At 35.4% G+C, this 22420-nt stretch overlaps 2 protein-coding genes across 3 annotated transcripts; one reads left to right on the forward strand and one right to left on the reverse strand.

Annotated features, from left to right (window-relative positions):
* The first annotated feature begins 806 nt into the window (after positions 1-806).
* LOC135087064 (endoplasmic reticulum mannosyl-oligosaccharide 1,2-alpha-mannosidase) lies at positions 807-11633 on the forward strand. The gene is made up of 12 exons (XM_063981910.1): positions 807-914; positions 1410-1619; positions 2237-2377; positions 3561-3675; positions 3889-4074; positions 4195-4343; positions 4627-4815; positions 5479-5666; positions 6267-6375; positions 7688-7867; positions 8310-8450; positions 8832-11633. Exons 2-12 carry the CDS (start codon positions 1458-1460, stop codon positions 9045-9047), a joined length of 1776 nt encoding a protein of 591 aa, XP_063837980.1. The 5' UTR covers positions 807-914; positions 1410-1457; the 3' UTR covers positions 9048-11633.
* A 1758-nt stretch (positions 11634-13391) lies between these two features.
* LOC135086906 (uncharacterized) lies at positions 13392-22420 on the reverse strand. Of its 2 annotated transcripts, XM_063981726.1 has the most exons (4): positions 22254-22420; positions 17351-18025; positions 15595-15802; positions 13392-15260 (listed from the first exon to the last, which is right to left on the reverse strand). In XM_063981726.1, the coding sequence occupies exons 2-4, from the start codon at positions 17914-17916 to the stop codon at positions 15009-15011; spliced, it is 1026 nt and encodes a 341-aa protein (XP_063837796.1). In that variant the 5' UTR covers positions 17917-18025; positions 22254-22420; the 3' UTR covers positions 13392-15008. The 2 variants fall into 2 exon arrangements, with proteins under 2 accessions (XP_063837796.1, XP_063837797.1); XM_063981727.1 differs by lacking the exons at positions 17351-18025; positions 22254-22420 and adding an exon at positions 15995-16339.

The following is a 22420-nucleotide window of genomic DNA, read 5'->3' on the forward strand; positions in this document are numbered from 1 at the left end:
GATACTTAATAATTAAAGAGAAGTTATTATTATAATGCTATACAAAAACAATTACGAACTAAAGTTGCTGACATAGCCTGACGGATTAGCAAGCTGAAGTGGCAATAGGCAGGGCATATAGTACGCAGAACTGACGGCCGATGGAGCAGCAAGGTTCTGGAATGGAGGCCGCGTACCGGAAAACGCAGCGTGGGACGTCCACCTACAAGGTGGACTGACGACATCGTAAAGGTAGCAGGGAAGCGCCGGATGCAGGCCGCTACCAATCGATCAACGTGGAAAGCATTAGGGGAGGCCTATGTTCAGCAGTGGACGTCCTATGGCTGAAATGATGATGATGATGATGACAAAAAACAATTTAAACTGCCTACATCCGAAACTATCCAAAACTTTTGAATCGGTTACGGTTTCGGATATTTTTTTATTTCGGATATCCGAGTTTCGGTTACGGTTACGGTTACGGATATCCATAACATCCCTGTAGAGGAGCTAAAAAATGTTTTTTTTTTTTTTTTTATTTCACCGTTTTGTCGGCCTGATTAATATACGTACCTCCACAAAATTACAGCTCTCTAGTGCCAATAGTTTCTAAGCAAAACCTCAGACGGACAGACAGATGGACATAACGAAACTATAAGGGTTCCTTTTTTGGACTACGGAACCCTAAAAAATGGCAAAATGATACGAATAATCGTAATTTATTTTACGCCACTCAGTTTTCATACGGAATGGGCAATTGCCCATATCTCATTCAATTGAATGAGATATCGATTTTTGTATCATACATCATTATGGTTGCAGTTTAAAAAAAAAGGTAAAGATTTTGACAGATTTTGACAAGACGGGGTGCTTGGAATTGATTTGCAAATTTTCCGAATATTCAGAAAAAAATCTGTGAAATTGCAAAAAAATCTGTAAGTTTAATATCGTTAAATTAAAAATGATGACAAACAAATATTTTGCATACTAATACATAACGCTATTGCTTTAAATTTTGGGTCTTAAAATGAAAAAAATCAAGACATTTTGAAATTTTATCGAAGCTGCAGACGTGGTACATTACACGAAACGATATTAAAGGAAATTAACAAAGTTTTTTAAATAGAGATTTACTGCAATTAATCTCATAAATGATTCATCTCACAATGTGTAGTCTGCTCTATATACAAGTCCTTAAGTAGCTTTGGGTGATTAATCGAAGATTCAAACCTAACAAAGAAGTCATGAAATTTACTTAAAATAACATGTAACTATCCGTAATTTCTCCTTTAAAATAATTTAAGCACTTTCTGAAATTACTTGTTGCTTCTTTTTGCACTTGCACACCTACCTATTTTCTAAAAAGATAAAAGCTTAGTAAACAAGAAGCACTTGAATAAATAACACAGCAGATTGTTGACGTGTTTCAGAATAATAAAATGGGTGGTTAATAAAGTATAAATTACATTGAATTCAAAATGAAGGTGTCCCTCGCCCAGTCGCACCCTGTTTACAAAGAAGGCAGACACCATCATGGAGTTACTCCAGGCAGTATGCAGGAGAAGTGGAACTTAAAACATGACACTTCAATATTTATCACAGATCACACCCAAGCGTCTTCACATAGGAAATTTTTGAGGGTAAGTGTTTGTTGTGATTTGATAGTTATTTACGAGTACAGGGTTGCAGTCCTGATATCAGCCTTTAATAATTGTGTCAGTTGAATTTGAAGATAACCTTGCACTCTAAAACATGTATTGGATTATATGGTTCAAATAAAATATCAATTTAAATAAGTACCAGACCTGGCCTTAAACAAAATAAGAAAAAGAATTAATACTGCGCCATGTAGTCCCAAAGTCCCAAACTATGCAAAGCTTGTACTATAGGTACCAGTCAGCAGATGAATTACTTTTTTGTAAAGACATACATTTATAATGTAGATAGAAACCATACCAGACCAATGCAAACAAATATGTTCATTCAAACAAATGTTTGTACTGTGCGGGAATTGAACCCATGACCACTGGCATAGTCCGTTACAAACTACTACACCAAATGGCCAATTCCAGTAGACTAATTAATTGACCATAAACAAAACCAGTCACATTACTTGGTGTACTGTGAGTTGTGAGCACAGGGAACATGCCTGCCTGCCTTACATAGGGAGAAACTTCTCTACCACTGTCATACAAGTACACACTTCTGGAGTCCCATGAAATTGACTCTGCAGTGACCAATTCTTTTTTAATTTCAGCGATGGAATCAACTGTCTCGCCTGCAAAGGTCGATAGTTTATGCTGTACTTGTGATTATTATAACTGTATTAGTATTGTTATACTCTTCAAAATTCAGGGATGATAATGTAAATAAAAGTGATAAAAACAAAGTGGATCCGGTGAGTTCTAAAAGCTTTTAATAATTTCAGTACTTTTTTCTTATGTATGGACGACAGCAAACGAAGTTAAACAAAGTGGTGTCTTATATTATTGTAATGCATGCTATTTTACAATAAAAATAAATATTTTGTGTGCTGTCGACTGTACAAGAATTCTAAAAATATGTTTTATTTCTCACACTGTTGTCTCCTTGTATGTAATAATAATATAATAATAATAATATAAGCCTTTATTCAGACATACAGAGTTTAAAATTGATTGAGTTTAATATTATTCTAATTGACACTTGTCTGTGTGCCTTTTTTGGCAAAGGCCTCCTCCAACTGTTTCCACTCTCCTCTATCTCCTGCAACTGTTGCCCATCCACCTCCAGCTGTGGCCTTTATTTCATCTACCCATCTTCTTGGTGGCCTTCCCCGTTTTCGCTTAAAATGCCTTGTGAACCAGTTCATTGTAGATTTAGACCATTTCTCTTTTCCTCTAATTGTGTGTCCTGTCCATCTCCATTTCAACTTTCTGATAGTTACTGTTACATCTTTTGTTCTTGTACAATTCTTTATGGTGGTGGTTCTTACTCTATCGGAAAGTATTTTCCCCATCATGCTTCGTTCCATTGCGTTTTGGCATGTTTCAAGTTTATGGATATGAGTTTTATTCAGCGCCCAGGTTTGGCAGCCATATGTAAGGACAGGCAGTACGCAAGTATCGAAAAGTTTTCGTTTGACAGTCATGCTCATTACAGGGTTTTTCATCACTTCTTTTAAACTCCAGTATTGTTTCCATGCATTACCTATTCGCCTGTTGATTTCCTTAGATGTAAGATCCATTGGCGAGATTGTTTGACCGAGATAGATGTATTCGTCTACATAATCAATTATGTTGTTGTTCACGTTAATAGGTTCCTGGTTCCCGTTTGTCATGGCCTTAGTTTTTTCTGTATTCATGATTAGTCCAACTTTACGACTCTCTGTATCCAAATCATTTAGTCTGTAACCCTGCCCCTGATTGCGAGATGATAATCAAATCATCCTTGTATGTACTTAGTGATAATTTGGTTAGCAGCATTCTAATTAGTTGATAAGCAGCTATCATGTTTCCTGTTTTGAATGTGTTTGAACTTTTTCATTTAGACAATAAAATGTTATTTGCTTATCTAATTTACTAATAATATTATTGTTTTAGGAACCTGTGAAAAATGTGTCTCTAGTCAAAGAACCAATAGCAGCACCAGCAGCTATTGTTCAACCCGTGAAAACTATTATAAAAAGTGAACACAATGAAAGGCCTACTTTCACCGGTAAGTCAATACTACAATGTACATTTCTATGCTGCATAAACTGAAATAGCCCACAGAACTGCCAAACATAAGTGGCAGTGGGCGGGGCACTTAACACTGATGGCTGTTGGGGCTAAAAGTATATGAAATGAACACTTTAAACTTGTAAAGCAGTCACAGCTAGTTAATCGTAAAGTATCTGGTTTTGATTTAAAAGCTAATTATTTATTTTAGGTCCAACTACGGAACGTCAAGTGGCAGTTGTGCAGAGTTTTAAACATGCTTGGAAAGGTTACAAGGAACATGCATGGGGCCACGATAACTTGAAACCAGTTTCAGGCATGGCCTCGGACTGGTTCTCTCTTGGTCTGACTATTGTTGATGGACTTGACACGGCTTATATTATGGGACTTAAGCAAGGTTTGTGTTTGCTTGTTGGATTTAATATGCTCCTTATCTGTTAATTTTTCTAATGAGTATACAGAGATTTATAACGCTAACTTAAGATAGATTAAAAAAAACTTATTCATTTTATTACAGAATTTGAGGAAGGCAAGCAGTGGATTAAAGATCAATTGATTTTCACAAAGAATAAGGATGTAAATTTCTTTGAAGTTACTATACGAGTGCTTGGTGCATTGCTGACCAATTATCATTTTACTCAAGATGAGATGTTCCTTGAAAAAGCCGTATGTTAACATTGATTTCTGTAATGAGGGCTATTGCATTTTTGGCTTCACCAGTTGGCGCCATTGTAGAGTAGGGTACTGTTACTCGCCAGTGGCTTAGACAGTGATGCCAACTGGCAAGCAAGTGGTAAGACTATTGCATTTGCATTCACTAGGATGGCGCCATTGTGGATTAAGGTTCTGTCAGTGGTGCCAACTGTTAAGTATAAAAACGATAGCCCTCATTGTGAATTTTTATTCTGTTCCTCATCCCTTTTTAATTTTAAAAATTGTATATTTACAGAAAGATTTAGGCGATCGTTTGATGGCGGCGTTCTCCTCGCCGTCCGGTATACCGTACTCCGACGTGAACCTCGGCACTCGCATGGCGCACGCGCCTGAGTGGTCTCACTACAGCACCACAGCTGAGGTCACCACTGTTCAGTTAGAATTCCGAGAATTGTCCAGGGCATCGGGCAATCCTGTGTTTGAGGTACACTTTTGGAATTTTCCATTCATAATGGATCCTTTTAAATATTCTTCAAACTTTCAAATTCTACAGAAAAAAGTATCTATGTCGAAGATAAAAGGCTATAATATTAGTGCACTAATTTTTTATTTATTTATTTATTATTGCATTGGATCATGTTTTAATGACTTGAGAGACTTTCTGTATCTCCTCTATTCTCGCTAGTTACATATAGCACAATACTAACACACACAGTACACATAGTTTTGTAGAGTTACGATATCAAGCTAAACGAGTTATGATTTGTAATGTTGCTATTCTGGAACAAAAATGTGTAGTCAGTACGACTAGCACGAAAAACTTTCGAGTTCAAATCGTTTGCGTATTCGAATCGCCATCAAAAGATTTAGCACAAAAACTACAACAGCGCCCTTGTGAACGTGTCGTAAAGTGAACTTAGTATGAGAAATGGTTGCACGAAACTTACTTTGAGAATCAAAATTGTCACATTATCGTTTAATTCCAAGGTTGAAGGGAGAAGAGTATCGAATTTTGTCGAATACGCAAACGATTCGAAGACGAAAGTTGTTCATGCTAGAGGTACTGATGTGCTGTCGAGTGTCGACTTAACAATAGATTGTTCAAGATCGTGCCAGTTCAATATCTCTAATATTAATTGAACTCCAGGATGCGGCGTCAGCAGTGTCCGAGAAGATCCATCAGTTGCCAAAAAAGCACGGCTTGGTGCCGATATTCATAAACCCGAACACCGGCCACTTCCTGCCCCACGCCACCATCACCCTCGGCGCTCGTGGCGACAGCTACTACGAGTACTTACTCAAGCAGTGGCTACAGACCGGGAAGACCATCAATTAGTAAGTGGAAATCCGTGACGGTTTCGGAATAGCGTATTTTCTGCGCGTATTACGCTCGATAGACGTGTTTGCGCTCGTTCGGGCGTGTTCGTGCTCGTTCGGGTGTATTCGCCCGCGTCTAGATGAATTTGCTCGAGAAATCGATAACAATATGGAAGGAATCTTTAGGTATCCTCTTGTAAATAATATTAAGAATGTCTGGGTTATTTCAAAATGCTTATATGACAAAGTTGTGGGTGAAAGTAATGTACAAAATTGTGATACGCGAAGAAAATAATTATTTTGAAATCTCCCTAATATTGACGATACAGCTGTTTCAATTCAAGGTTAAAATAATGACTAATTCCAACTGCTGTGCTAAACTTGCGTATTCTCAAATGACATTTTGTCCAAGAATTTAGTTATTTTAATTAACCTACTATGCTGTGCGTTCTCTTTAATTATTTATTATTATACATATAATGTACATACATGCAAGCAAGCTATGCGAATTCCAAGCGGCTCAAGCGCGATTGTCTAGCTTTGCTGGTTTGGACTGTTTGTTCGCAAACAAATGTGTTTAATATAGCACCAACGTCTCAAGATATTGTTTCTTTTCAGTTTGTTGGACGACTACATGACTGCAATAGAGGGCGTTCGCGAGTTTCTTGCTAAGCGGTCGTCGCCTAATAAACACTTGTTTATTGGCGAGCTATCGGCCGGGTCAGAGGTGAGGCGTCGTTAAAGTATTACTCAATTAGTATGGTACTGACTTAGGCCCCTCGCCTACGGCAACTTTTAGAGCGCTTTCACATTTAGGCGATTTAGCAGCGCGACAGAGGCGCTTCCGAAAATTTCATACTATGTGACAGCGAATGCATGCCTTCGCATTATAAAATCGCTGCTGTCGCGCTTCTAACGCCCTAACGTGAAAGCGCTCTTAGTGGTGATGCTGTCGCGCGTTTCGTAAACGAGCTACTAACGCGCGTTAGTCGCATTTGCTACGCGCTACAGAAGCGATGCCAACGCGCTACTAACACGCTACAAACGCTACAACATCGCGTTTGTATCTATGCTAACGCGTGACGGTGGATTAATTTTGTACCGTGAATCGTGTTTGCATCGCAACAAGCGCGACAGTATCGCATTTGCATCACAATCGTGTTTATGTGGGCGAGAGCACGCAGCTACTAGCTAGCGACTGGCCTAAGACATGGTTCTTTAAAATTTACTTTTATGTGATATTTTAGAAATCAGTTGTATTTCAATAATCGTGCGACAAATTGTGATGCAAGAAAGTTAGGTCACTATACCATACTATAATTCATAAATCTGATTACGCAGGGGCCAGGTATTCAGTCGGTAGACAACTATCTTGTTTCCGCTAATCAAATTTTAACTCGATCATATCTTATGGATTAGGTAAATAGGTACACGTCAAAACGCGTATCACGCCGAGTAGTACAATCTGTCTGACTAACTGTGCACTTGGCGCTGTGTGAAATTCGATTATACCACAGCATTTAATTCATGTTAATTAAGTTTACTAGAAGTGATGTAAAGGAATAGTAATTTTGATTATTACGGCGTTATGGCGGCGATAAGGGCGACAAGGGCGTCTGTTGACGAACCACACTACATTTATTACATAGGCATGTCTCATTGATTTCCAAAAATGATGAAGATTAGCTTGCAAATTATTGTTTTTTTTTTTGTTTATTCGTTTCAAGCAAATGACGTCCACTGCTGGACGAAAGCCCAATTATTTCCACAACGACTGTCATACGCTGCCCGCATCCAGCTTGCCGCGACCGTCACCAGCTCTTCCATCTAGCTAGTGGGTAGGACACCTGAGGGCTTAGTGTGAGTTTACATAAACGTCCTCACTAGGGAGCGCGTAAAAAAAAAGATATTAAATGTATGACGGATTGTGTAGCGCTTCTAGCGGAAACTTTCAAGAACTGAAATGTTCATGCCCTCTGCCCACACTACGTCTTTTCAGCCCCAAACTGCCATTAGCCCAGCATAATTTTTTGTTACAGTCATTCAATCCAAAGATGGACCACCTGACGTGTTTTTTACCGGGCACGCTGGCGCTGGGCCACGCTAACGGCCTGCCCGACTGGCACATGAAGATGGCGGAGGAACTCCTCTACACCTGCTACCTGACGTACGCGGCGCATCCCAGTTTCCTGGCTCCGGAGATCACACATTTCAACCTGGTTAGTATTAACTTCAGGATTTGCAGGCATAGACCTTAATAGAGGATCTTCCTTTTGGTGTTGACATTTTAGGCTAAGAACTCATGGCGAGTTTTCACCCGCGCCCGCAGCTTCTGTAGAATGCAGACACTTATGTAAAAATTAATGCACAACTCACGACGCGGTTTGTGAAGGACATTTATGAAGGACATCCTAAGCCTCAGCTGCACCACCTTAACTTTAACCAGTCTTTTTGTGTGGAGTTTGACATGTTGGTCTGCCCCATCTTACTTTACTATAAGAAATGTCAAAAATTGCTCACTCAATACAAAAAAGCACCCCAGGTAAGGTATTGTTATAGTTGAGGTTAAAATTAGATGGTGCAACCCGGCCTAAGTCTCGCTGAAGTTTGACGTAAGAAAAACACTAACTTAATTAAACTTTTAAACTGTCTATATTTCAGGCGAGTGCTACTGACGATATGTATACGAAAACGGCTGACTCCCACAACTTACTGCGTCCTGAGTTCGTCGAGAGTCTTTGGTATATGTACCAGATTACTGGAAACACCACATTCCAGGATTGGGGATGGCAAATTTTCCAGGTCAGACGAATTTTCTTTATTATTTGAAAATAGGGATGATGACTGGGTAATGAAATCGAAATTCTATTTAGTCCGTCAGACAGATAATTACAAAATATTAGACTCATTTTTTTTCCATAATCGAATAATTACAGTATTATGAGTTGAAATGTCGCGTGACGTCACTTTTGAGTAAAAATTCTACTCAAGTGTGACGTATCGCGCCATTTCAACTCGATGTAACACTGTTATTATTTAATTATGAAAGAAAATAAAAAATATGAGTCTAATATTTTCTAATTATCTGTGTGACGGACAAATAATTGAAATTTTGTCATCTAGCCTATTGCGATTTATACATGTAAATAATAAATTAATCCACTATTTTCATTATCATTTCAGAGCTTAGAAAAATATGCGAAGGTGCCCAACGGTTACACATCGCTGGCCAACGTGAAATCCGAGAAACCTTTACAGCGAGACATGATGGAGACCTTTTTCCTTTCTGAAACGCTTAAATACCTGTACTTACTATTTAGCGACGACAGGTACATAATTGACTTAAATAAGTACGTCATCAACTCTGAAGCACATCCTCTGCCAATACACAAAAATTAGATGACTGAAATGACTGAACTATGTTTTAAACTATACCTATTGGTGTGTAGTGTGTGCAATTTAATCTTTCGACTGCGTGACGTAGTGCCTTACGTCACCACAGACTAGTTGTGTTAAGCCTAAGCTAATGGCTTCACTTGATGTTTGTATTTGTTCTAGTTGAACTTTGACTTTGACTTCAGTCAACACATAATATTATAAATTTGACATTGATGAAATACCAATTAAAAACTCTCAAACTTAACAATCAATTCAATCTGGCTTCATTATATTGGCCATACTGAGGCATACGCTACGTCTATTTAGTCGTACTACGACAATTTCTTTCAAGTGAAATAAATTTTAATCTAAGTGGCAAGAGCCTTGGGAATACATTAAGTAGTGGTAACTATTGTACTTAGTACAATTAATGTACGTTATGTGAAGTCCGTTTTAGCTTTGTATTGCATTTTCGTACTGGTATTTCAGATCTTATTTATTTACAAATCAAAAGTTAAAACTTTTGGTCTGGTTTTTACTTAATTTTAAATATTTTATAGAAACAGCTAGTAGTCATATCTGTTGTTCCTTCAAATGTAATCAATAAATGAGTAGGAAACAGTCAGTATTCATGGTCCACCCACAGTAACTTCTCTTGATGACTCCGTAATATAATTATTCGTTTGAAAGGTTTAATGCGTACCTGTGCGTAGTGCGTAATTGAGTTACTTAAATATGTTATAATTTATTACCACAAATAATTTTAGTGAACGGCCAAATCTTTTAATAGATTCAGTGTGTTTTCTAATTTAATGTAAAGATTGCGATACAAGGACGATAAAATTATACATTTTTAAGCATATTGCTAGTGTAAATATAAAATGATTATTTTAAATCTGTATACGAAGGTGATGCCTCGCCATTTTGTATTAAATTATTCGTTCCAAAGAGCGAGCCATATCTCTTTTTAAGAAAAACCTACTTTTGAGACTTATTTAGTCTCGTAAAAATATTCATATTGATTTATTTGCGATATTATTGACGAGCGGAATAAAGTATAAACCAATATACTTATTTTAATTACAATTTTATTTGTGTTCGTAATCGGGTAGCATAAAAAACTGACTTGTTATACATCTTTGTTTTGATAATCCTAGTCTATGGTTTTACTTATGGTCAAGGAGAGGATATCAAAATTGTTGTTTATAGTTTTAAGTAGATTTTATCTTTGATGAAAATACTTACATTTTGTTTATGTAAAGTAAATAAGATTTCGTCCACTTGTTTACTGGAGCTGTAGTTAAATTTAGTAAAATGTACTTTAAAATAACTATGTTTTTATTGATATAATGAAGGAGTTATTTTTATCTTAAAAATCTGGTTGCTTATTCATATTGCTTTATATTTTTTCTTCTATCACTACTTAATTGATTTGTTTATTATAATTGTAAGTAGGTAACGGACGACATGTAAATAAGTATTAATATGTATTGTTTGTTATATTTATTGTTTTAATTAATAATTTGACATTGAATTCAAGAATAATGTATGTGTATATTGTGTAATAATGAAATTACTTGCATTTATATAATAATGCGTAATATTTGTAAGTGCAATATCGTTATTTAACGATTTTGGAATCTTATTTGTAATATTAGGAAATGCGGAACTGATTATATGAAGCGTGGTGTCTTAGATTTGAACAGATTGCATTGCAGATATCTCAGTGTAATGTGTATTGTATTGTTTTCATGACTATCAGTAGTATGTTAATGTAATTGAAATTTATAAAATGTACCAAAAAATTAGAAAAATATTGTAGTAAATTGATGTCAAGATTACATTGTATGATAATATTTAATGTTTTATATAACTCTGTCTTCTTTTTTATTTAGTCATTTTTATAAGTTTAAATTTCGACGATAATTATTTTAGTTACCAAAACTAGTTTCATTTTTCTATGGATTTATACAGCGACGACTTGCAGTTGGATTTTAATCAATAGTTAGGCATTTAAGCGGAGTCCTTACTGAGTACTCCGTGTTCTTAAATACGTAGGTCCTATTTGATATTTAAATGTTAGCGTTATAGGCAGGCAGTAGTAGTTTAATTAATTGTCTACATCAATAGAATATTTTTCAATTTCATTGTTTTAAATTTTAATATTTTATTCGATCATTTACGGTAAATCATGTCATAATACCCAAATTCAAAATATAAATTAGATTTTAATTTTTATATTTTTGTACACCTTTTTAAATTAACAAAGAATAATACATATTTTCAATTTGAATTTAATCAAAAGATTGTGAAATTAGATTAGCCTTGTGTAAAATAATTATAGGTAGATGGATACTCTTATTTGTTTATCACACAAAATAAAGTTAATACAAGTTGGAATAGCACAATTAAGGCGATGTACTCGCTAGGAAGCGATCGTGTGGATAGTAGTTGAAAGGAAAAAGCGGTGAAGAATTATCCGACTATAATTATTATTTTTTAAGATTATTTATTAAGACTTCCAATCCGACTCTTATGTTGTGCCGTATAATACTGGTTGTATTAAATGTACAATTTAAAATAATAATTATATATTAATTCACAATATTTGGGTATTTTATTTTTCTAGCATGTCTTTTACCGTTTCTGTCGGATTGATTCTGTGTGTTATACTCCGTAGCCACGCCACTAAAGCAATCGCTATGAATTTGGCAAAATTATATTGTCCAAAAATAACGTTTTTAGTCTACAGTCGCAAAAAATGAGAAATTAAAGAAATCAAGTGGCGCGGCCGGAACTTATAGGTACACACCTCGCAAATTTTTGAATAACTCGTTCAACTAAATTCATCAAAATTGATTCAGCTTTTTAGTTATGAAGTAGTACTTAAAGTATAATTGAGTATTTCTCAAAAAAAATGTACGTAACGAAACGGTAGTAACGAAATAGTAAGGCCATAAGGCTTGTTATACATTGGCGAAATATTGTGAATGCTCTTCATTTATTCAATTCGAAATATTTGTAAGTATGCACCCAAATACGGGGTAATATTAAGAGGTTAGAAATAAAATAAGGGAGTAATCATTCATACTATTTTAATAAAATTATTTTTGTTCCATCATGTTTATCCAGTTTGAGTCGTTCTCTGTAAGCTTTTTGCCTTTCGGCATTGGTTTTTGGCGGCATTCCTAAAAAAACAAAAGAAGTAATCACATAAAAACGTAATCTAAATGATTTGATTATTTTTTGCTGGTGGCACTTCTGTAAAGCAGATAGTATCCAATCCTTTTGTTATTGACGCTCTATATTTTTTGAAATAAATTAAGTAGTGAATATGACTATGCTTAGTCAGGTAATAACAGTATACACTCAGCACTATGTTGTACTTTTTCGTAACGTAACGAAATTCGTAAAAAACGTAACGAAATATTAGACAAAATGAGATCAGAAACAAGTATTTTTTTGATAAAAGCTGTTACAGCAAATATAAAAGCTTACTAAATGTTCGTACCACACGTATTACAAAAAATGGTTAAATGAAGACTTACCGTTCTATATAAAATCGCTGATTTTACTTCCTGTTACGAAAAAGTAATCCGACAAAACACACACGTTTTCACTGATTTTCGCGATAGATGTATGGCGGAGACGTCAGGCCAACAGCCATTCAGAGTGCAGCTATTGTTGTCCGTGTAAAAAAAATATGGAATTGTTCAGAAACCATGGGAAAGTAGAAATAATCGTAACTAAAGAGTAAATAACGAAATAGTAAATGAGAGCGACTCATTTTGTTTTTTTGCTTTAAATTGCTAATTATTATATCACCCCATAGAAAATCAATTTGATACAGAAACTGCGATTACTGTAGAACGATAATACAAAGAAATTTACAATAATTTAGTTACGTATTGCATTTTATGAAACAAAAACACATGAAAAAGCTAGGGTGGCAAACAGGTTTTTGTATGAAAGGTAAAAAAGGACTATTTTTAAAATATCTAAATATTTGGTAATAAGTAGGATTATAGCTATAATTCTTCGTTATCTTAAAGATTAATATTCATTCTTCAAAATTGTGTGTGTGTTTTTTTTGTGTGATGATTTATAAATATAAAACTTTTGAACTGTTTCGAAGCACACTTTTTTTTTTCAAAATGTACATTTTTTTTGAGAAATACTCAATTACATTAATGCACATGATCAACAAAAAAAATCCTTGTAATGGCAAAATATTACCTAGGTAGGTGCGTACTACCACCTACTTAACTTTTTGGTCCACGAGAAATGTGGCCCTTTATCTATTCTGTTCTTGGATACACATTTCACTAAACCATTCAAGCAGTCTAGATAAATAAAATAACACTGTTTTATGAATTTTTTTATTTAATAAAGTACAAACTGTGTACAGATCTTTTTATAAAAAAAATACATCTACATTTCTTACCAAAATACAAAGTCTCTGGACGGAGACTGGTCACGCAATAAGTCTTATGTAAATACATTTTATAGACAAGAACATGTAAATTATTTAAAAAAACGTAGTGGATTTACAGCAAGTAAAGATTTAGCAAGTTATATTGGGAGGCATGTCTTACCAATGACAAATTTAAGGCATTTATCTTTGAGCACCATTCCGTAATAATGACAATAATTGAAAATGATGAAATTAGTGTTTATCTTCTACAAATATTTCATAAATATTCCACAAATACTAAGAATACACAATGTATTAGAAATTAGATAAATAACTTCTTTTTCCGATATTAATTTCATTTTAGAACTTGTCTATTTTATTGAGGTAATAGTTTCATTTTTGTGCCAAATAATCATCTCATGAAGAAAATAAGTAATAAAAGTGGAATGTCTATACAAAAAGGTTTTCAATGCCACTAGGCACAAAAATTTTAATGGTGCAATCAAAAGTTACACAGTTGATTCAATAGTAATGTACTGTCTTTTTGTATAACCAACTACATTTGCCTGCCTTACTAGCCATTAATTCTGTGGATATAAAAATAACAAAACAATCAAGAGGTAAATGTTGCAAGTAGAAATCTACATTAATGCTAAATTCGTTTATAAACCATAAAGTAACTATCTTAAATTGATAGTTTATCCTTAAATATGATAGAAAATAATGGCAATTTATCAATAAAACTAAAAAGCAGCTGCCATGGCTTTGCAATACATTTGTTAATTATAGCTACATAATACGCTTCTATCAATCATACATGTTGAGTGGTTAAGGAGAGGTTGACTGTCTTCACAAAACTGAATTAGTGATATAAAGTAAGTATTAAAGTGATTGTTTGATTGCTACAATGGCTTTGCAATAGGTTCATTTGTTAATTATAGCTACATAATACGCTTCTATCAATCATACATCTTGAGTGGTTAAGGAGAGGTTGACTGTCTTCACAAAACTGAATTAGTGATATAAAGTAAGTATTAAAGTGATTGTTTGATTGCTACAATGGCTTTGCAATAGGTTCATTTGTTAATTATAGCTACATAATACGCTTCTATCAATCATACATCTTGAGTGGTTAAGGAGAGGTTGACTGTCTTCACAAAACTGAATTAGTGATATAAAGTAAGTATTAAAGTGATTGTTTGATTGCTACAATGTTGTTCTCTTTCAAACTTGCTAAAGGGCGGGAGCAGTGATGTAACTATAGGGTGACAGGGCTGGCAAAATGCCACAGGACCCTGACCTGAGGCAGCCCCAGCCCAAGACCCTAATCGTACCCATCCCCCTCACGATGGTCCTTGAAAAATAACGCTTGATATGCCAAGGGCCTCATGTACAGAATTTGCCATGGGCCTCAAATGGTATAGTTACACCACTGTTTGGAAGTTTGAAAGCAAGAACAACATTTGGATAATAGCTAAGTCAGTAAAGCTGTTTAACTTTAAAATATTGATATGTTTTTTGTATACTATTGAAAACACTACATGTCACAGTCAACCTTCAATGGCATCTTACTGTAATACACAGTCGCAGCATTGCAGAGTATAATAAAGACATTTGATACCACAATCTTCTTCTTCGTTTGTGGTTGCAGTGGAACGAACCTTGTGTGGAGGTGGTGCTCTTAAGTATACGCTATCAACCCTGTCAACTTGTTTGTCTTTATCCCATTTGTTGTCTGGTGGTTTTGCCATGTTTTCATTATTTTCCAAGTACTCGCAGTCCTCCTTGCTTGATCTATCATTTGTGTCACCAGCAGCTTCCTGTATTTAAAACAAATAAATTTTTTTTTTTTACATAGAATAATGATGAGATGTAAAACCAGAATAAAAATAGGGTCAGGGTTCAAAAATTTAAGGAACAGTTAATTTTGCTATCAGCAGTTATTACTCAGAAATTACATATTGATACAATCGCACTATCAGGATTCATAATTAGTTTATAAGATACTAAAACAATACGGGCTATGACTCACAAAAAACAAAGCAATATTTCACCATTTTTATAATTAAAAAAAAAATGTTATTAGGTACATAATTTTACTTTTCAAATTCAATATGTATCAAAGAGTAAATAAGTGACAGACAAAGTTTCTACCTTTGTTTCTTCTGGGTTGTGTTTGATAAATTCTTGCTTTTCTTCAGGTTGTACAGGCCCGGAGCCATCTGATGCAATATCAATACTGGCTGCAGTTATTCCTGTGTTTACTGCCACTGTTGTCACTTTAGGGCGTTCAGGTACCAATAAATCTGTTTCTTCTTCTTTCTTCTTTTGTGGTTGGTAAGCAGGAGAATCACCAGACATGCTGAAATATTAAATTAAGATTGATTTACGAACACGAAATACTTTCAAGGCTTAACAACACGAAATGCCAAACGTTGCAGTGAGGGATCCTATTTCGTTCTGAACTCAATACGCGTAGCTACACAATGTAAACAATGGGCGATAAAATGCAACATTTCATTTTCTTTTGCTGCTGGTTAGTAAGAAATTTCACCTTGCTAATATGGGAGATTCAGTTCGTTCTCCAGACAAACGTCGCCATGTGCTGATTATTGTTTCAAAATTATTGTTGTCTTGCATCTTGAAGTAAAAAACATTAAGTGACCAAAAAGTTTTTTCAAGTTTTGTCAACTTAAATACCCTCCGATCTCAGTAATGAGAACAAAAACACTAGATTTAGATACATATGAGACTTGGTTCAAATATTTAAGTCATCAAATTCACGTTTGAGAATGAATACTGAGGTAAATTTATTCAAAAACAGTAAAAAGACATCACAACACAAAGCTTCACGACAGCTTTTATGATGTCACCTCCTTGACTACTTGTTTTCTTTTTTTGACAAGACAGGTAATCAGACTGATCGCGGGGTTTGCCATATTTGCATCTCGCTTGCTCAAACGACATAATGCACTTGGCATCCTGCTTTGATTATTCGTTCGGAAACTCAACTTGACTCAACTGACATTGACTCCAGTGGGTCTAGACAAAGTGCCATTATAATCGCAAACCAGTCGAAAAGTGGTCGAAAAGCCCCTTTTTTGTATGGAATTTGACGGATTCGATTTTCGATTCGATCAAAAAGTGCGTTTTGTCTAGGGGGGCAGATTTTAGTTACTTTTTTTAGCATCTAGGTGCTCATACATCGTATTAATTTTAGTTTCCCGCGCAATTTAATAAATGAATTGATAAACTACTACATACAATAAGTGGAGACACCTATCGACTCGTAACTACAAACTGATGGCAAGTTTCACTCAAAAGATGGCGCTGATTCAAGTTACTCTAACTAGCACGCCTCCAGAGCCCCGATTACGGTATTTTTTAACGTCTACAATCCAGACACGCTTCTCGATTCTGCGATACGATTGGTCGTTCAACAGCGTACGTCAGCTGTTTTGACCAATCGTATCGCAGAATCAGAAGCGCGTCTGGATTGGAAACGTTAAAAGTTACCGTAATCGGGGCTCAGGCCTACAAACCTGAATCGCGGCAGCAAAGATTTCTACCTTATTAAACATTAAAGTATCCCACGCTAATATTTTTAGTTACCGATCCTTACACACTACTTATGTATGTACTTTTTTTGGATTTAAATTAAGAAATAATCTTCAGTCTATCCACGACAAAATTTGAAATCATCATGTACCTACGTAACTGTATGTACCTACATATCTCTAGATAACTTTATGTGCCTACTATGTAACTAACTAACTATTACATTTAACTGCTACAGGCACATTATGTTTATCGTACTAACTACCACTAGACTAGACTAGACTAGACTAGTAAGTAGGTATAAAGTATGAGATCAGAAATTCAGAAATAGTTAAAATAAATAAATACTTACTAAGAATACATCGATGGTGACTTTTCTTTGTAGCGTTCATAATTATGCGAGTTAAAAACTAAATCCTTTTTCTTATTTTTCCTGGTTGGTATCCATATGATTCCAAAAGTAGTTTTTGATTTATTGTCTTTCGGGTTAATAAAAGAAGGATAATCTCGGCTTGGGCTGACGGAAGTCCCGCTAAAATTCTTGGGTTTATTGTTTTTATCATCTGATCCTAACATATTTGTCTTTTTTGCACTAGTTAGCAATGAATTGCTACTTTTTTCACTTGAGCCTGTTGCTTTAGTAATTTTGTCACCTCCGTAGGGGCTTGCATTTTTTCCACTGGATCCAAAGAGGTTGGCATTTTTGCCAGTTGTTCCATACATACTGCCAGCTTTTGCAGTGTCCATGTTACTGGGTTTTGCGCTTGATGCAAAGACATTCATACTTTTGCTGCTTGTTATGACTGGAGTTTCTTTTTTTGGACTTGAAGACATAAAAACGTTACTTTTTCCGGTGGTTCCCATTCCACTCTTGCCGCTGGAGCCCATCATGTTGCTACTTTTGCCTCCACTGCCCATGCTTGAAGTTTTGCTTATTGCAGAAGTAGATTTCCCTATACTGCCGGTCCCAAGTTTGGCCGAGGAACCGGCAGCTGGTTTTTTGGATATGGGGGCCAGAGTGATATCGCTGAAAAATAAAAACTAAAGTTAATGTCAAGGCTCTCAATAAATTGTCTTTATAAAATAAAAGTATAATGTAAGTCGATTTTATAGTGGGTATTTTTCAAAACAGACGTTAATGAAAGGATCTATCTAGAGTCTACCTAAAGGCATAATCGGGTAGGTACATTTACGACACAAATTGGCCCCTGCCATGGCTTCTTTTAGTAATTACTGTGTTTACCATCGGACCATCTGTTGTGTTGTGATGTGACAATGAGTCGCACATCCGCATTACTTCTGGTTGAGCACTGTCGCGTTTATAATTAACTAATCAATCAATTAACTACTTTACTCCCTGAAGTTTCAATTTTATGACGAGAGTGAAGACATTACGAGCAAATTAAAATATATAAATGAACTATAAATTATAAATAAACCATAAAATAAAATCCTATCACTGCATTCGAATTGAAATAAACATTAGCCGGAAGCGGAAGCAAATAAAAAAAGATACAAATTAATTTTTGATCGACTTGAATGCATTTTAATGCCTCTCTGGGCTTTTAGTAACGTCATGATTTCCAATTACTAAAAAATTAGACGGCATCAAAAAGTTTATACAGATGCAAGAGACCTAAAAGATAGGTACTCGTAAAACGAAAAAAAAAAAATAAGTAGAAGCGTATTTTTTTTTTTAATGGCTCGCGCGGTTTGCGCATTTGCCAATGTCAAGGTAGGGAAACGGATGTCAATAAAAAAGCGGAATTTCGGAATTTAGGGTTAGGATCAGTATAGGTAGGAACTGTGTGCTTACCATGAGTTTACGTTAGGTGTCCTCGCTAGCGACTGCGTAAAAAAATGACATTTAAATGTATGACATATTGTGCAGCGCCCCTAGCGGCTACTTTCAAGAAATAAAATTAGGAAAACTAAACCTTTAAATTATAATTTAAAGGTTTAGTTTTCCTAATTTTAAAGGTTTAGTTTTCCTAATTTCCTTATTAATACTTCCTACCAGTGTGCTTACCACGAGTTTACGTTAGGCGAAGCTCGCTAGCGAATACGTCAAAAAATTCTATGAAGATTTTATTTCTTGAAAGTAGCCTTTATATAGAGAGGTCGTTCGTATATAAAAGAGAATTAATGCAAGTAGGAAAAGGGACACGGAGGGTCAGTAAGGAAGATATAAAAGAGGAGCGGTCATATTTAGGGCATGAAAATAGACAATGGTTTAGGTCACCCACTTCATTTGCGTCTCCACAGTCGCATTTGTCGCTGTTTACAATCTTTCGTTCGTTCGTTCGTTTCAGCCAAATGACGTCCACTGCTGGACAAAGGCCTCCCCCAAGGTTTTCCACAATGAACGGTCCTGCGCTGCCCGCATCCAGGCTCTTCCCGCGACCCGCGTGATCGAATCAGAAATGAGGAGATCCGTAGGAGAACCAAAGTAACCGACATAGCTCGCAGAATTGCTAAAATCAAGTGGTAGTGGGCGGGGCACATAGCTCGTAGAGACGATGGCCGTTGGGGCAGGAAAGTTCTCGAGTGGCGACCACGGGCTGGAAAACGTAGCGTGGGCAGGCCTCCTACTAGGTGGACCGACGATCTGGTTACAATCTTTAATCTAGCCAAATGAAAGGGGAGGCAAACATGACCCAGTCGCATACGAATGAGGCTACTAGTCCCTGCCTTATCCAGCTTCAGTTTGAAAAACCACGGTTTGAGAGGAACATGTGGTTGAATATTCCTGTAGAGTTTCGCTTTAGTTTGACTGCTGTCAGTCCATTGACTTTCCCAAGATTCCCTAAGGGAGAGTTTGGGAAGTGAAAGTAAGTCATGACTGTAATTTTTATAAGGAAACAGGTCACCACAGGAAATTGCATCATTAGCTAAGCGATCGGCCCTTTCATTCCCGGGAATATTACTGTGACCAGGAATCCAACCAAATACAACTTTCAAATCTTTTAAGAAGCAATTGTATAAAGCGTATTTTAAGATACCTACAGTTTACACCTACTTGTGGCCAGTATTTATTAATAATATAATCTGTGGTTCACTAAAAATGCACTAAACTCGATGCAATCGAAAACAAAGATTTGTCATGTGATCTGTGATGTCATGGAAAAAAAAGACTTAAAGTTTTGTGTTTCGTTTTGTTGTAGATCCAAAGTAACTTTATCGTATTGATATGTATGTTACCCGCCTGATCCTTTATTTTAAATTAAATTATTATTGCTAAGGTAGAATGAAAAAGGTCAATGCAATACTATCTACATAGAATAGTAAAGTTGGAAAATTAAGATGATAGATGAAAACTGAACATCTTAAAACCAAGTACCTAATTGGGAAAATCAAAGAAAATTTGATTTCGGACCAATATTGATAACATGTGTAGGCGTTGTCTTTGTTATGTTAGATTACTTATGCGTGAACAGTTGCATGACTAATAAAATCTCAGATGAATCTTCATGTCAAATCTATCATCATCGATCCACTTAAGTTTTATCGTAATGGATGGCTGTAATCTATCAACTTTTTGTTAATTTGTCACTATATTCGATACTTATCGATCGATTTTATCTTTATCGATGATGCTGTCCTTGCACTCTGTTTTTATTTGCAATATTAGTTAAAAGTATTTAAGTATGTTTATATCCGTTGTCTAGTACCCATAGTACAAGCTTTGCTAAGTTTGGGACTAGAAGCGCAGTGTAAAATGTCCAAGGATATTTATTTATTATTTATTTAACTAAATAAAATTGAGATATGGGAGCTTGCATTTTTAACGCTATATACAAATTAATAAGGTAAATGAGTGCTAGATTTTTAGCAAACTCTTTCTGAAACACATAATAATAAACTGTAGCAGTCAAGCTTTGTGACTGGTAGTTTAACTGTTATAATGTTTTTTTTGAGTATCATCATGTATTGTTTAAGTTCGTAAGTTCAAAGCCAATTCATAATGAGATTAAATTGTTAATTAATTTGCGTCACCAGGCTCGTGTTCTGGGGTGTTGAGGGCGCAAAATTAAATACTGATGCTATTTGCATTCCATGACTTACTTAACCCCGTGAGTGTAGGCAGGGAACTACTGAAATACGACTAAGGCCAAAGTCATCAAGATTCATGGTTCTAACGTGAAAGGAACATGGGTGGGTGATGTATGGCTTTGCTGATGACGTCACTCAAAGGGAAGTGCTCTTGTGACACGAAGTTATAGTTACGGTTAAAGCTAAGGTGGTGCAACTCAGGCTTAGAAATTTTCTAGTAACAGGGACTACGAATGAGGTTTTCCATGTATCGGGGCTAAATATTTACATAAGTACATATTTTCATTTAACTATGATAGAAAGCTGCAAAGCACTTATTGGAAATATGAACGAATTCATTTGAGAAGTCAGCCATATCAAATGTGAGTTTTCAGTAGTTAGGTTAACTATACATACTTTTTAATATGCATGTGTGATAGTCACGTGTCGTGGATAACTGACGGAATGAAATTATTTTACTTAGATAATTTGAAACGTGCAATTTTTCTTGCTTAATCGACAGGTAGACAGTTATCTACCGTAACTAACACGTATGTAGTTGTCACACACGACAATGTAACATAATACCTATGTAGGCTATTATTCCACAATACTGCAGGTTTAGTAATACACATATCGACAAATTGCTTCTATTGTCATCTATAATAACCTACTCAGGTACCGAAGCAAACGTTTTGTCTCGTGTTATTGATATTATAGAATAATCTATATGTATAATGTTCAAATGCTTTAGAACACCTGCGTGATGGATGTTATTATAATAAGGTTGTACACAAATACCTCAACAATATTAACCAATTGGATATAGAGTAGAACCTAATATAAGGTAATTAAATTGATAAATTGTGTGAGATATGTTGGACTTACTAAAAGTTACTAAATAAAAAACGATTTGAGAAATACCCAAATATATTTTTTACGAGTAACAATTGACAAGCAAAATTCAGTTCAATTTATCGATTATCTCCTATTTTTAAACAGGAACTTACCTTCATTTCTATAAGTACCACTCTACGTACTAGGTAGGTAAGTATAACATACATTAATAAAATGTAATATGATACACATCGCATTTATCTTTCTGCATTTATACTAGGTCAAGACGGTCGCGAACGTCAATAAGGATATTTTGAACTTGTTGAACTCTATCTCGATTATAAATAAGTGATAATAAACTCGCATGCAGCTAACCAAGTACTCACTTTAAACCAGCTTTGTTGAATACACAATGGGGATTATTGAACACATAGTTTGGAACGGTAAAAGCGCGGTTGGCGGAGCGTTCCACGCATGTACTTTTTCGATGTAGCCGTGCGTGCCCGCATGCGTGTGCGCTGTTGATTCAGCGGCGGGAAACTGATGTGGAGAA

This window comes from Ostrinia nubilalis, chromosome Z, assembly GCF_963855985.1.
Source record: "Ostrinia nubilalis chromosome Z, ilOstNubi1.1, whole genome shotgun sequence".
NCBI classification, from domain to species: domain Eukaryota; kingdom Metazoa; phylum Arthropoda; class Insecta; order Lepidoptera; family Crambidae; genus Ostrinia; species Ostrinia nubilalis.